Source organism: Moschus berezovskii, chromosome 4 (assembly GCF_049115385.1).
Source record: "Moschus berezovskii isolate FMDL1 chromosome 4, NW_MosBer_1.0, whole genome shotgun sequence".
NCBI lineage: Eukaryota > Metazoa > Chordata > Mammalia > Artiodactyla > Moschidae > Moschus > Moschus berezovskii.
The window spans coordinates 68,203,454-68,218,147 of NC_142463.1; the positions used below are offsets into that span (position 1 = coordinate 68,203,454).

The 14,694-nt window shown below is 39.6% G+C and overlaps 1 protein-coding gene across 1 annotated transcript in view; it reads left to right on the top strand.

Annotated features, from left to right (window-relative positions):
- The window catches only part of LRRC8C (leucine rich repeat containing 8 VRAC subunit C), a 91,957-nt gene extending 77,587 nt beyond the window's left edge, over positions 1-14,370 (top strand). The window contains exon 3 of the mRNA XM_055401970.2: positions 7,491-14,370. Coding sequence (XP_055257945.1) covers positions 7,491-9,764 — 2,274 coding nt within the window. The 3' untranslated portion in view covers positions 9,765-14,370. The remainder of the gene's footprint in view (positions 1-7,490) is intronic.
- Positions 14,371-14,694: the final 324 nt, after the last annotated feature.

The following is a 14,694-nucleotide window of genomic DNA, read 5'->3' on the forward strand; positions in this document are numbered from 1 at the left end:
GTTTATTTCATTGACCCTACAATTTTTTTCCGAAAACAGCTGTTGTGTTATCTGAAAATAATTTGCAAATGGGAATTCGTGACTTTGGCTCTTAGTGAGCCCATTTCTCCAATCACTGCAACCTTTGTGTTTCTTTTCCAGAAATATTATCCAGGTATTAGGACAGTCATTGAACAATTTTACATGTATATTTTTTTATTTCTCTAGGAACTTTGGTTGTAAAGTCTTGAAGAGCATTTTATATACTTTGTTACCTGGATGTCAGATGCTCCATAGGATATAGAGGATATTGTATCAAATTCCAGTCCATGAGCTCTCTGCATTCTAACAGACTCCGGGAAGAATTAGGTTCTCATGGTCCCAGTTCCTGCTTCCATGGAAACAATTTAGATTATAGATTTTTAGCATCCCAGGCAAAATCTCCTTGTCTGTTCAGTTTTGAGCTAAGCATAAAATTATTTAGTCCTTTTGCCTGTGATTTCTACAGTTTGTTCATAATAGAGGTGGGTGTGTGTGTGTGTGTGTCTTTAGCAGATTTTAGACTTTATTTTTGGGGGGCTCCAAAATCACTGAGGATGCTGATAGCAGCCAAGAAATTAAAAGGTGCTTACTCTGTCGTCCCCTTCTCCTCCTGCCCCCAATCCTTCCCAGCATCAGAGTCTTTTCCAGTGAGTCAACTTGTCACATGAGGAGTTTCAGCTTTAGCATCAGTCCTTCCAATCAACACCCAGGATTGATCTCCTTTATTTTTTTTTTTTCTTTACAGTTAAAAGTATTTTTATTAAAAAAGCACAAATGCAAAGAAATGAACAGAGGAAAAATTATGCGTCGAACCTGGACTGGTCACTTATGATAATATACATGCTACAATTCCATTCTCCCCAATCATTCCACCTTCACCCTCTCCCACAGAGTCCCAAAGACTGTTCTAAATGCCTATGTCTCTTTTGCAGTCTCTTATACAGGGTTCAGGTTACCATTTTTCTAAATTCCATATATATGCGTTAATATACGGTATTGTGTTCTTCTTTCTGGCTTACTTCACTCTGTATAATTGGCTCCAATTTCATCCACCTCATTAAAACTGATTCAAATGCATTCTTTTTGATGGCTGAGAAATACTCCATTGTGTATATGTACCAAAGCTTTCTTATCCATTCATCTGCAGATGGACATCTAGGTTGCTTCCATGTCCTGGCTATTATAAACAGTGCTGCAATGAACATTGGAGTACATGTGTCTCTTTCAATTCTGGTTTCCTCGGTGTGTATGCCCAGGAGTGTGATCGCTGGATCATATGGCAGTTCTATTTCCAGTTTTCTGAGGAATCTCCACACTGTTCTCCATAGTGGCTGTACTAGTTTGCATTCCCACCAACAGTGTAAGAGGGTTCCCTTCTCTCCACACCCTCTCCAGCATTTATTGCATGTAGACTTTTGGATAGCAGCCATTCTGACTAGTGTGAAATGGTATCTCATTGTGGTTTTGATTTGCATTTCTCTGATGATGAGGGATGTTGAGCATTTTTTCATGTGTTTGTTAGCCATCTTTATGTCTTCTTTGGAGAAATGTCTGTTTAGTTCTTTGGCCCATTTTTTGATTGGGTCACTTAGTTTTCTGGAATTAAGCTGCAGGAGCTGCTTGTATAATTTGGAGATTAATCCTTTATCAGTTGCTTCATTTGCTATTATTTTCTCCCATTCTGAAGGCTGTCTTTTCACCTTGCTTAGAGTTTCCTTTGCTGTGCAGAAGCTTTTGATTTTAATTAGGTCCCATTTGTTTATTTTTGCTTTTATTTCCAATATTCTGGGAGGTGGGTCTTGGAGGATCCTGCTGTGATTTATGTCGGAGAGTGTTTTGCCTACGTTCTCCTCTAGGAGTTTTATAGTTTCTGGTCTTACATTTAGATCTTTAATCCATTTTGAGTTTATTTTGGTGTATGGTGTTAGGAATGGACTTGTTGGATCTCCTTGCAGTCCAAGGGACTCTCAAGAGTCTTCTCCAGCACCAGAGTTCAAAAGCATCAGTTCTTCAGCGCTCACCTTTCTTCACAATCCAACTCTCACATCCATACATGACCACTGGAAAAACCATAGCCTTGACTAGACGGACCTTTGTTGGCAAAGTAATGTCTCTGCTTTTTAATATACTCTCTAGGTTGGTCATAACTTTCCTTCCAAGGAGTAAGCGTCTTTTAATTTCATGGCTGCAATCAGCATCCACAGTGATTTTGGAGCCCAAAAAAATAAAGTCTGCCACTGTTTCCACTGTTTTTCCATCAATTTCCCATGAAGTGATGGGACCAGATGCCATGATCTTTGTTTTCTGAATGTTGAGCTTCAAGCCAACCTTTTCACTCTCCTCTTTCACTTTCATCGAGATGGCTGGATGGCATCACCGACTTGATGGACGTGAGTTTGAGTGAACTCCAGGAGTTGGTGATGGACAGGGAGGCCTGGCATGCTGTGATTCATGAGGTCGCAAAGAGTCGGACACAACTGAGCGACTGAACTGACTGACTGACCAAAGGTTTAGGGAAGAGTGAAAGGTATTTACATCTCCAACTGGAAATAATGAGTATGCACTGCAGCCTCCTACCACGTTGCTCGGCCTGTTTCCTTCAGTTCCACCCCTCTATTGATCCACCTCCCCCTCCCTCCCACTATGGCATGGGTGGTTTAGCCATCTTTGTGGCTGATTTCACCTCACTTTTGCCCCCAGTGACTCATGTCCTTCTATGTACAGCTTTTCCTTATTCTGAAACTGACTTAGGTATTTGCTTTAACTTAGATGATTTCATTCAAGAATTATTCTCAGAATTTCCCTGGTGGTCCAGTGGTTAAGACTCGGGGCTTCGCACTGAAGAGCAAGTGGGCTTGGTTCCTGGCTGGGGAACTAAGATGCTGTGCTGCACAGCAAATAATAATTATTATTATTATTCTCAAATCCGTTCTTAGGGTAGTAACTTTCTTACCTTGATATATCTTGGATCAGATTCTCCTGTTCATCTTGCTTTTTTAATTTTTTCCTCTTCCCCTTGACCCTATTTCCTTCCCCTCTTTCTCACCCTTCCCCTACATAAACACACTGTTTAGGTGTTACTCAATGCTTTTTTCCTCCTAAGGCAGTCTAAGAGTTGTCCCTAGAAGAAAAGTATTGGATTTCTCATCTGTGTGACACATGTATGGTACAAGCTGGGTGCTGATGCTCTGAGCCTTGATGTTCCGCAGAACAGGATGTGGTGGTGGGGCTTTCCTCCTGCTCTTACCCTAAGTACTCTTCCTTAGTCCTGCACTGCAGCCTGGAACCCTACCATTATTCCTTTTAAAAAAAAAATTTGCAGCTATTCTTTAAGGCTTATTTTGTACTCCAGTCTTTAAATTTCTGGATTAGGTAAAGAGAAGTGAGGTATTGGTTTAATTAGGCAAGCTTCTCAAAAGAGCAGAATAGCTGAAACAAAATATTTTAAGTTCTTACAAGCTGCTATTTACAAATATCCCCCAAAACACCCTTTACCCTTTTCTTTTTTAAAGGAAGCCTTTCTGTCTTCTTTCTCCTTCTTTGAAAACATTGATGCTTCTCCCAATTCTTCTCAGTGTGGGAGTGTTTACACTAACCATAGAAAGTAACTTCCTTCCTCTCTCCTATGGCTATTTCAGTGTTTAAATCCCCACAGTCTTTTCTCTTGGGCACCACAACCTGCCCTCTTCCTTCTCATAGTGCCAGATAGACAACCTGCCATCACATCTTTGGGAATTCAACTCCGAGCTGTATCCCTGCTGGAGTCTTCTTGTGATGTGTCCTCTTGGCAGTATGAGCAGCTGTTTTTCTTAGTGACCAAATTCCAGCATCTTTTTCTACTCACTGCTCATTTCTGACTAGTTAACAACTTCTGGAAAGGATATCACTATCTTTACCTTCCTGGGATTTAAATAAGCACATTTTAAAATGACATCTTGAAAGACTGAAAGAAATACGACGTCGGAAAGCTGAGAGGAACTTCCAGAGTTCATCTATATATTACCCTCCTACATTGGGCTGTTCTCTTAAAGCCGTCATAGCAGAAGTCTGGAGAAATGAGGAGACTGTCTGCAGTGGTGCTGTTTCATAGCTCTATGAAGGTTGGCAGGCTGTTGAAGTTCTCTGAAGCTTCGTTGGGTTCTTCTGTAGAATGGGGAGAAAATGACCTACTTCTGTAGCATGGCAGATGCTAGCCAATCAAGTGCATTTGTCCTGAATATAAAGAGGTATCCCAGGAGGGCACACAACTGAGCCAGGGAGACACAAGCAGGATTTCAGGCCACACTTGCTCCTCAGCTGGACACCCTGGCACCCAGCATAACCTGAAACCTTCTGCAGCAGCCAGGCTCCAGAGGTTAATCATCTGCCCCCATGAGGAGCGAGTCTGGAGAAGGGCAGGGCAGGAGGCAGTACTGGGACCATCTGGGTGCTTGGCAGGGACCTAGAACCTCCAGAAGGTACCTACCTGCCTTTTTACCTTCTGGCTGATCTTGCTTTAACCAGTGCATCTTTGTTTTCATCACATCATTAACAATGTCATATTAACATGCTTGGAGAAAGAAATGGCAACACACTCCAGTATACTTACTGGGAAAATTCCATACACAGAGGAGGCTGGTGGGCTATATAGTCCATGGGGTCACAAAAACTCAGACATGACTGAGCACAGCACAGCATTAACATGCTAGCTCAAAGGTGTCACTCTTGGAGAAGGTGCTAGGGAAGCATTTCTGTCCATACTGGTCTCTAGTCCCCACCTTCTGCCTGCTTCACAGGTGTGCTCAATTGCTCAGTTGTGTCCGACTCTTTACAACTTCATCAACTGTAGCCGGCCAGGCTCCTCTGTCCATGGGATTTTCCAGGCAAGAATACTGGAGTGGGTTGCCATTTCCTTCTCCAGATAATTGAAGCTTCACAGGTAATTGGAGCATTAAATGAGACTACATTTGGGAAAACATCTAGAACATGACCCCAACCATTGGATTTCTTTTTCTGTTTGATATTTCTGCAGGGTAGACTCTAACATCCGTTTAGGCTTTCTCCTGCTATTTTTTGTTCCAGGGGTTTCCATGGTAGAGTGCTTGACCCCAAAAAATATAAAGGATGCCCTATTGAAATATGAGATTAAAATGAAAACTTTATGTTTATTTTAAACCTAAAGGAAAAATAAGTGTTCTAATATTTGGCTGATGGATTGGCAATACTTTATGGTTATAATTATAAATAGACATATGTGAACGAGTGAAAGCCACTCAGTTGTGTCCAACTCTTTGTAACCCCATGGACTATACAGTCCATGGAATTCTCCAGGCCAGAATACTGGAGTGGGTAGTCTTTCCCTTCTCCAGGGGATCTTCCCAACCCAGGAATCGAACCCAGGTCTCCCTCACTGCAGACAGATTCTTTACCAGCCAAGCCACCAGGGAAGCCCATAGACATATATGCCCAAAAATATGGACATGTTTAACATTTTTTTTTCTGATACAGGTAAGTGATTAAAATGCTTGTTTGAAGACATTCTCAAACATTCTCACACCACTGTAGTCACGGAACCCTCTGAATGCAATCACATTTGTTTTTCTTCCCTGCCTTCTTCTGATTTACATAGTAAATGGTAGCCCCTGGTAGATCTTCTAGTCTACAGTCTACAGAGCGTTTATATATCTTTATAGACAAAAGTTCCTCTCTTCCCCCTAACCTCATTCTTTCATTGTTATCCACATAGGATATGGGAAGAGATACGCTTTTTCCCTAAAACATGTATAACTTATAAAAGGTAGTTTGTTACTTAGGATGAAGTAAAATTGAGATCTTTTTGGTTTAATCCTAGAAACTCAGTAAAATAAAATAAGAATGTGGGTGCTGGGTCCAGGTGGCCTGGGATAGATGACATTAAGCTAGTTATCTAACCTTTCTGTGCCTTCATCTCCTCATCTGTGAAACTGGGGTAAAAAGAGTAATCTGCCTCATCAGGTTAAGGTGACAATTAAAATAATTAATGTCTTTGACATTATTGGAATAAGATTGCATGTTAAATACAACAGAAAGTTTGGTGCTGTCATCACTGTAATCATTATCCTTAACTTTATCCCTAGGAGAGATCCACGCCCAGAACTATGCAACTCTGAATTAGAAGGACTAGTGTCAGTGTCAGTTCTAGATTAATCCACTTTCTCAACAAACATACGGAGAAGGCAATGGCAACCCACTCCAGTATTCTTGCCTGGAAAATCCTATGGATGGAGGAGCCTGGTAGGCTGTAGTCCATGGGGTCGCTAAGAGTCGGACACGACTGAGTGACTTCACTTTCATTTTTCACTTTCATGCATTGGAGAGGAAATGGCAACCCACTCCAGTGTTCTTGCCTGGAGAATCCCAGGGACCGGGGAGCCTGGTGGGCTGCCGTCTCTGTGGTCGCACAGAGTCAGACACGACTGAAGCGACTTAGCAGCAGCAGCAGCAAGTATATACTGGCGGTCTCCTATATATCTGATACTCAACTAAGGGCTGGACACTCCACTGCATTGTCAAACCTTGTACAGCACTTCTCTCTAGGGGGCTGTATCTCCGCATCACCAGCGTGTGGTCATATTCCTCATGCCGTAACAGTCCACTTTGTAGTAGACTCAGTGAACACTTACGTGTATTTCTTCCTGGAGATGATTCCTCCAGGTTGATTCAAAGTGTATTTTGCCTCATCCTATCTCATCTTTGGGAAGAAAGTGTTCTCTCTTACTGAAATTGCTATCTTATGAGACTGCTGGACTTACTAGGGCTTAATATGATTTTCAACAAACTGAAGCATTAGTAGGGGAATAGAAGTTGATGTAATATTTTGTGTGAAAAGCAGCAAGTTTAGACATAACTATTTTACTATCAAACATTTCTATAATCTTTCATCTCTCTCTGAATAGTTTTTACAAAAGCATAATAAATTCCCATTTTATTAAAACTAGTCATATTCATCTGTGCATGACTAGGATATGGGTAGAAAGAGGAAATGATAAAGACAGGAATTTCTCCCATATTTCCTCCTTTTAATCCTTTTACTTCTCATACAGAAACTAATATAATGTTGGGAGCCATCCAATTCAAGACTGAATCTGATAAGAGGATATACTTCCCAGACCAATAACTGATTCCCCAAGGCTTCAGTGAAAGAAGAAATGCAAATTTTTTAAAATACGTGAAATGTTCTTCAAATATTTATTTTGTCATGAACTGTCCTGTGTCCTGACAAAACTTCTCCTTTTTGTGTCATGAGTTAGATGTGGCAAACAAAGATATACATTTCATTTTCCCAGCCTGTGGGCTAAGAATAAAAATCTCGGTGCTGGAATTGAACGTTGTATTCTCCAGGCAAAGGAAATGGACATTTATTGGATGTTATTGCTGCTTTCCTTCTCACTAATGACATTATGAAAGCTCTTTGAGTAACATAATTTGAAAATATTATTTCTGTGTTTCAGGTCATGCAAGACAAGATAATCTGCCTTCCGAAAAGAATACAGCCTTCTCAGAACCACTCTTCCGTTTCAAATGTCTCCCAAGCAGTGGCCAGTACCACCCCACTGCCTCCACCAAAACCATCTCCTTCCAACCCGGTCACTGTGGAAATGAAAGGGCTGAAGACAGATCTGGACCTTCAGCAGTACAGCTTTATTAACCAGATGTGCTATGAGCGAGCCCTCCACTGGTACGCCAAGTATTTCCCGTACCTTGTCCTCATTCATACCCTGGTCTTCATGCTCTGCAGCAACTTTTGGTTCAAGTTCCCTGGCTCCAGCTCCAAAATAGAACATTTCATCTCAATCCTGGGGAAGTGTTTTGACTCTCCCTGGACCACACGAGCCTTATCTGAAGTGTCTGGGGAGGACTCAGAAGAGAAGGACAACAGGAAGAACAACATGAGCAGGTCCAACACCACCCAGTCTGGTCCAGAAGGCAGTCTGGTCAACTCTCAGTCTTTAAAGTCAATTCCTGAGAAGTTTGTGGTTGACAAATCCACTGCAGGGGCTCTGGATAAGAAGGAGGGTGAGCAGGCAAAAGCTTTATTTGAGAAGGTGAAGAAGTTCCGGCTGCACGTAGAAGAAGGTGATATACTGTATGCCATGTATGTTCGTCAGACTGTACTTAAGGTTATAAAATTCCTAATCATCATTGCATATAATAGTGCCCTGGTTTCCAAAGTCCAATTTACAGTGGACTGTAATGTTGACATTCAGGACATGACTGGATATAAAAACTTTTCTTGCAATCATACCATGGCACACTTGTTTTCAAAGCTCTCCTTTTGCTACCTGTGCTTTGTAAGTATCTACGGATTGACGTGCCTTTATACATTGTATTGGCTGTTCTACCGTTCTCTGAAGGAGTACTCTTTTGAGTATGTCCGGCAGGAGACTGGAATTGATGATATTCCAGATGTGAAAAATGACTTTGCTTTTATGCTTCATATGATAGATCAGTATGACCCTCTGTATTCCAAGAGATTCGCAGTGTTCCTATCTGAAGTGAGTGAAAACAAATTAAAGCAGCTGAACTTAAATAATGAGTGGACTCCAGATAAACTGAGGCAGAAGCTGCAGACAAATGCCCATAACCGCTTGGAACTGCCTCTCATCATGCTCTCCGGCCTTCCAGACACTGTTTTTGAAATCACAGAGTTGCAGTCCCTAAAACTTGAAATCATTAAGAACGTCATGATACCAGCCACAATCGCACAGCTAGACAATCTCCAGGAGCTCTCTCTACACCAGTGCTCAGTCAAAATCCACAGCGCGGCATTGTCTTTCCTGAAGGAGAATCTCAAGGTCTTGAGCGTCAAGTTTGATGACATGAGGGAGCTGCCCCCCTGGATGTATGGCCTCCGGAACCTGGAGGAGCTCTACCTGGTTGGCTCTCTAAGTCACGATATTTCCAGAAATGTCACCCTTGAGTCTCTGCGGGATCTCAAAAGCCTTAAAATTCTCTCAATCAAAAGCAACGTTTCCAAAATCCCACAGGCAGTGGTTGATGTTTCCAGCCATCTCCAGAAGATGTGCATTCACAACGATGGCACCAAGCTGGTGATGCTCAACAACCTGAAGAAGATGACCAATCTGACAGAGCTGGAGCTGGTCCACTGTGACCTGGAGCGCATCCCTCACGCCGTATTCAGCCTGCTGAGCCTCCAGGAATTGGACCTCAAGGAAAATAATCTGAAATCCATAGAAGAGATCGTTAGCTTCCAGCACTTGAGAAAGTTGACAGTGCTAAAACTGTGGCATAACAGCATCACCTACATCCCAGAGCATATCAAGAAACTCACCAGCCTGGAACGTCTGTCCTTCAGTCACAATAAAATCGAGGTGCTGCCTTCCCACCTCTTCCTATGCAACAAAATTCGTTACCTGGACTTGTCCTACAATGACATTCGCTTTATCCCCCCTGAGATCGGAGTTCTACAAAGTTTACAGTATTTTTCCATCACTTGTAACAAAGTGGAGAGCCTTCCAGATGAACTCTACTTCTGTAAGAAACTCAAAACTCTGAAGATTGGGAAAAACAGCCTATCAGTACTTTCCCCCAAAATTGGAAATTTGTTATTTCTTTCCTATTTAGATGTTAAAGGCAATCACTTTGAAATCCTCCCTCCTGAATTGGGTGACTGTCGGGCTTTGAAGCGAGCTGGTTTAGTTGTAGAAGACGCTCTGTTTGAAACCCTGCCTTCTGATGTCCGGGAGCAAATGAAAACAGAATAACTTATTTTTGTTTAAAGTTTGACTGAAACACGCTTCTACCAAATACAGTATAAATAATTAGGTAGTCTTAATGCCTTTCCTACTTCATTATTGTTTTTCTTCTTTTTCGCACAAAACAAAATGTACACAAAGAATGAGTAAGGAGTATGTATTTTTTAATAAAAATTTAATTGTATTTTTTCAATATTAGTATTTTAAAGGTTTATTTGTCCTGGAACCTAATGTATCTATTGTTGTTTTCTACTGACAGAGACAGATGGTTCCACCTGTTTTTGTTTGGTTTTTTGTTTGTTTGTTTGCTTGCTTGCTCGTTTGTTTTGGTTTTTTGGTAAATTCTTGTGAAAGGAAGGGAATTTTAAGTTGCATGCTTTTGGTATTTTATAAATCGATGAAGATACTTTGCCAAGGTCATTTTTTAGCTTGTTTACATCTGTACAGCATCTTTATTTTTGTTTTCATTGTATGTGTACGAAGGAATCTCTGCTAGTTATTTTAATACCAACTGCCTTCTGCATTGGTCAAGTATTTCATTGTATACAAAACTCTTCTCTGGAGTATAAGCTCACATAAGCGCATTGTCATGGACTATTATTTTCAAAATTTCCCCTTGCCTCCAGCAGAACCCTAAATTGTATTCTTTCACATACCTGACAGTTATTTATCATTAGGCAAGGATTTTGGAAGTGAGTAAGGACGATAATCTTCCATGGTCAGCTTGCTTAGATTGGTCATTTATAATTTAACTGATTTACATTTTTACTAACATTTTTAAAATGTTGAAAATATTCTCCTTCAGTGAAAAAGGAAATGCAGAAGCTCCTCCCCTTTAATATCAATGTTGTTATGTAGTTCTGGTGAACAACCTTAGAAAAGCTAATTTATTTTAATTAAAATAGCTAATTAAATTTGAAAATCAGAATCAGAAATCTGCTTTTTAGTAATTTAATCATCTTTGATATCTTGATATGTGAATACATCCGATGGGAAAAAAAAAAAAGTGCTACTAAAACACCATGCTAAAGAACTGGTGCACTCCAGTCAGGCACACTGGTTCCTCTGGGCAGTGTGGCAGTGGTGATCTCTATTCAAATTCTGCCTGTTATACAAACTAATCAATGTATACATATATATATATATTAATCAATCTCCCTCAAGTCTGCCCTTGCTATGAATGCTAGTGATACAAGCACAGAAACTCTGTTCTCTTTGGCTTAAAAAAGTTTATCTCATCTAAAATAATTCTATTCCTTTATTTTTTTAAGTGTGAAAAAATAGCTGAGTGGATATCACTTAGAAATAATTTTTGCCTGGTGTTCAGCAGAGCTTTTATTTTATCTCTACACTAAAAAATCCAACATAGTGTGAAAGCGAAAGTAGCTCAGTCGTATCTGAGTCTTTTGACCCCATAGACTATACAGTCCATGGGATTCTCCAGGCCAGAATACTGGAGTCGGTAGCCATCCCCTTTCCCAGGGGATCTTCCAACCCACTATCAAACCCAGGTCTCCCACATTGCAGGCAGATTCTTTACCAGCTGAGCCCCCAGGGAAGCCCAAAATGTATGGGTCTTGGGCAAAAGTTTTCACTGACTATTAAACTGTATAGAACAGGAAAATGAAAACACTATTTGTGCCCTCAATCCAGGACCAGTGCTATCATGGGAATTTTGTTTCATGCTCCAACTTCACACTCACTGTTTTCAGAACCCTAGTCTCATCTAAGATGGTTTTGTGACTTAACAATAAAAAGTAGGAAGATGGTTTGGGTTTCAAAATGCTGGTTTTAAAATTTACTCCTTGATCCTGGTAAATTTGCTTAATGACACTTTCAGTCATACACAGGACACAGCTCTACAAACTAATCAGAATATACGTGTACCTCAATTGTGTTTTAAACGTTATGATACATCATGGGGTAAAGGATTTGGGGAAGAGATGCTTTTCATTTATTTAATAATTTAATCATGTAGACCAAAGTGCTTTGCTGTTTCTTCTGTCTGTTTAAGTGTTAGAATGGAGATTTTGTATAGCTGGTTTATTTAGACCTGGAATTGAAACAATATGTTTAAAATAGCAACATGGTTTTACTTCTTTGATAAAATATTCAATTCTAGTATGTTTTTAGGATCTTGAATATGAACCATGAGTTGTATTTAGAGACATAGCACTACCTGTTTTAAGCAAACAAACAAACAAACCTGGAAGATTGTCTGTCACTGAGCATGACAAGAATACCCCTGTTGAAAGGTGAGCTTTGATAACTACTGTTAAGACACTGGGTGCATTATTTTTCTGGATAAAATTTATAGTTGTTTTCTATATCACCCTTAAAAAGGGATCTATTCAGGTTAAACATCATATTTATGCTGAAATCTTTATCTGGTGTTAACTTATAATCTCCCATGGGTTCATAACTGAAGTAAGTCACTAGTAATTAGTCTCTGTGACAACTTGCTCAAAATGTCAAAATAATTTTATTTACTTCCTTAATGATTTCACAGGTTGACCCTAACCTAAGTTCTAAATAACATCCAGTAAATCAGTAGAGTTCTGAGTTTATGGTTTAACTAGGAAGGAAAATTCATACATGTTTGTTAGATTTTATAAAAATTCAAAATGTTCAAACTTCTTCTTGAGTCTAAATTTTCCAACTGACCCTTTTAAATATTGTATATTTTTGTTCACATTCTTAAGTAAAAAGCATTTAATTACTCTTTAGCCGTTAAATGGGAAACTCAGGTAAATGAACTGCTGACTTTTCTAAAGTTCTTTAATGAATCAACTCAGTGTTAAAAGGGGTATTTACCTAATCCTTTTCATATTTTTACAAGTGCTCTTGCTAAAAAGGAACAACTAGCTCTGTTTCTCCAACTTCTATAAGATTCATGAGAAACTGCTTATGTAAATATAAAAGCATCATACGTACTCAAGTCCTATGGCTACTGGACACCCTAGGGTGAGTATGCTTTTTGGTCAGTTTTAATGGTTAAGTATAGATCAGTTGTTCATGGATGGTCTGGTTGAAGCATAGCATCTAAGTATATCCTAGTGGAACTCACCTAAAAAGACCACACCTCAGAAAGATAGTTATTTGTTGGGTTTTCACTCACTTTGTTTTGTTTTTAGTACAATGATTTTTAACATAAATGTTCTTGATTCAGTGAAACCTGTTATTTACACTGGTAAATTTTCTGATTGCTCACCCACCTTTCCCCTGCCTTAGGTTTCCCATGTAGTTAGTGCAATGAGTTCTACCAATGTCCATAGCATCCCATGTGCAGGCACTACTTTTTCAGAAAGGCCTGGAAAATAAGCCTGCTGTGAGTATTCTGTTCATTTATAGGTGCCTCCTTCTCTGCCTCTGAAGCCATCTTTACAGAGAGGGGTTTAGCAACCTGAAGTATTCTGTGAGTTACTGGGGATGAACAAAGTTCACGTTTTTGCAACATCTTATGATTTCTGTTATAAGAAAGGGAAGAAAAAAATATTTACATCTGTTGTTACCATTCCCCCCAAGAGTTTTGCTGTGGTTTATGTTCCTAATTCTAAGAAAAGTTCATTTTTTAGTAGTGTTTTACTCTCTAATATAGTGTAGTGTTACTCACTCAGCCGTGTCTGACTCTTTGCCAACCCATGGACTGTAGCCCACCAGGCTCCTCTGTCCATGGGATTTCATAGCCAATAACTGATCAGTAGTAGTGATATATTTATTATAAACAGTGATCCATCTTTATGGAAACTGCAGTATTTAGTAGTAAAGAGATAAGATAAACTTCAAGACAACTTAAATTTGTGTTTAAAAACTAAATTGATTCTGTTTGCATTCTCCTATGAATCTTGAATGTGATAATGCTATTCAAGCAGTTCACATTTTTGGTAGGATCTCAATAACTCAGGGTAGGTAGGGTTCCATAGCAAAATAGCACAGTTATTAGTGAGGGGAATGCCTCAAGGATCTGTAAGATTTTCTCATTTCTTTTTTCCTGTCTGTTCAGACACATTGTAAGAAAACTTGGACAGTCTCAGACCTAAACCTTTCAGATTTAGGCCTCAGTGACATGTTTCTAATACAATTTCATACCAGTCTTTCAAACTAGCTACCCACTCTTACTCCATCTTCTCAGAGACTTTCACTGATAAAGGTAACATGCTTAAATTCATTTTGGGGAGATGGGGAGGAGAGAAGCTCTCCTCCCACGCCAAGGAATTTTTTTTTTTAGAAGACCTTAAAAAGGGGTATATAACTTCAAACAGTTTTTTGGTCCTGTTATATAACAGTTCCTATGCATGGTTTTGGATATGGTGTAAATTTGCTTTCTACTGAACATTGTTCACTCTCCCATATGATTCTGCCTATTTAATGAATATTTTTTGTGGGGTTGAAACTCAATGCCTTATGTGGTCACTTAGATTTCCTTTCGCTGCTTGTTTCCTCTTACTGTATATGTTCAGATTTTGTCAGTGCTGGCAAAACCTCCAAGACTGTCAAGAAAATGCTTGAAAGTTGATCTGTCATAGTGTAAATTCATGATACAATGTCTTAATGTTATTTGGCTATGTAGTACATAGGAACAGAAAATAAATAAAATCGTTTTTGTAATTTAAAATTGAGATCAGTCCCTTTTTTATTTATTTGTAGAAATCATGTTTATCTTTTGCATTTCTCTTGTGTTTTTGCATATTCTGTTACCAAGGCTCCCTGTACTCTTCAGGAAATAGGCTGCATGCATTTTTTTCACTTTGTATTTGGCTAGTTTCTCCAATTGTGACTAATGATTTCCTTCCTTAATTCTCTGTACTGCATCTACCTAAGGTGCCCCTGGAGTTTCATTTGGGTCATTAGTGCCTTGCTATGTAATCTGGAGCGCAGTTTCTGTGTATTTGCCAGATCAGACTGTACAATGGCTGTCCAGCCCAGCTGTCAGTAAATA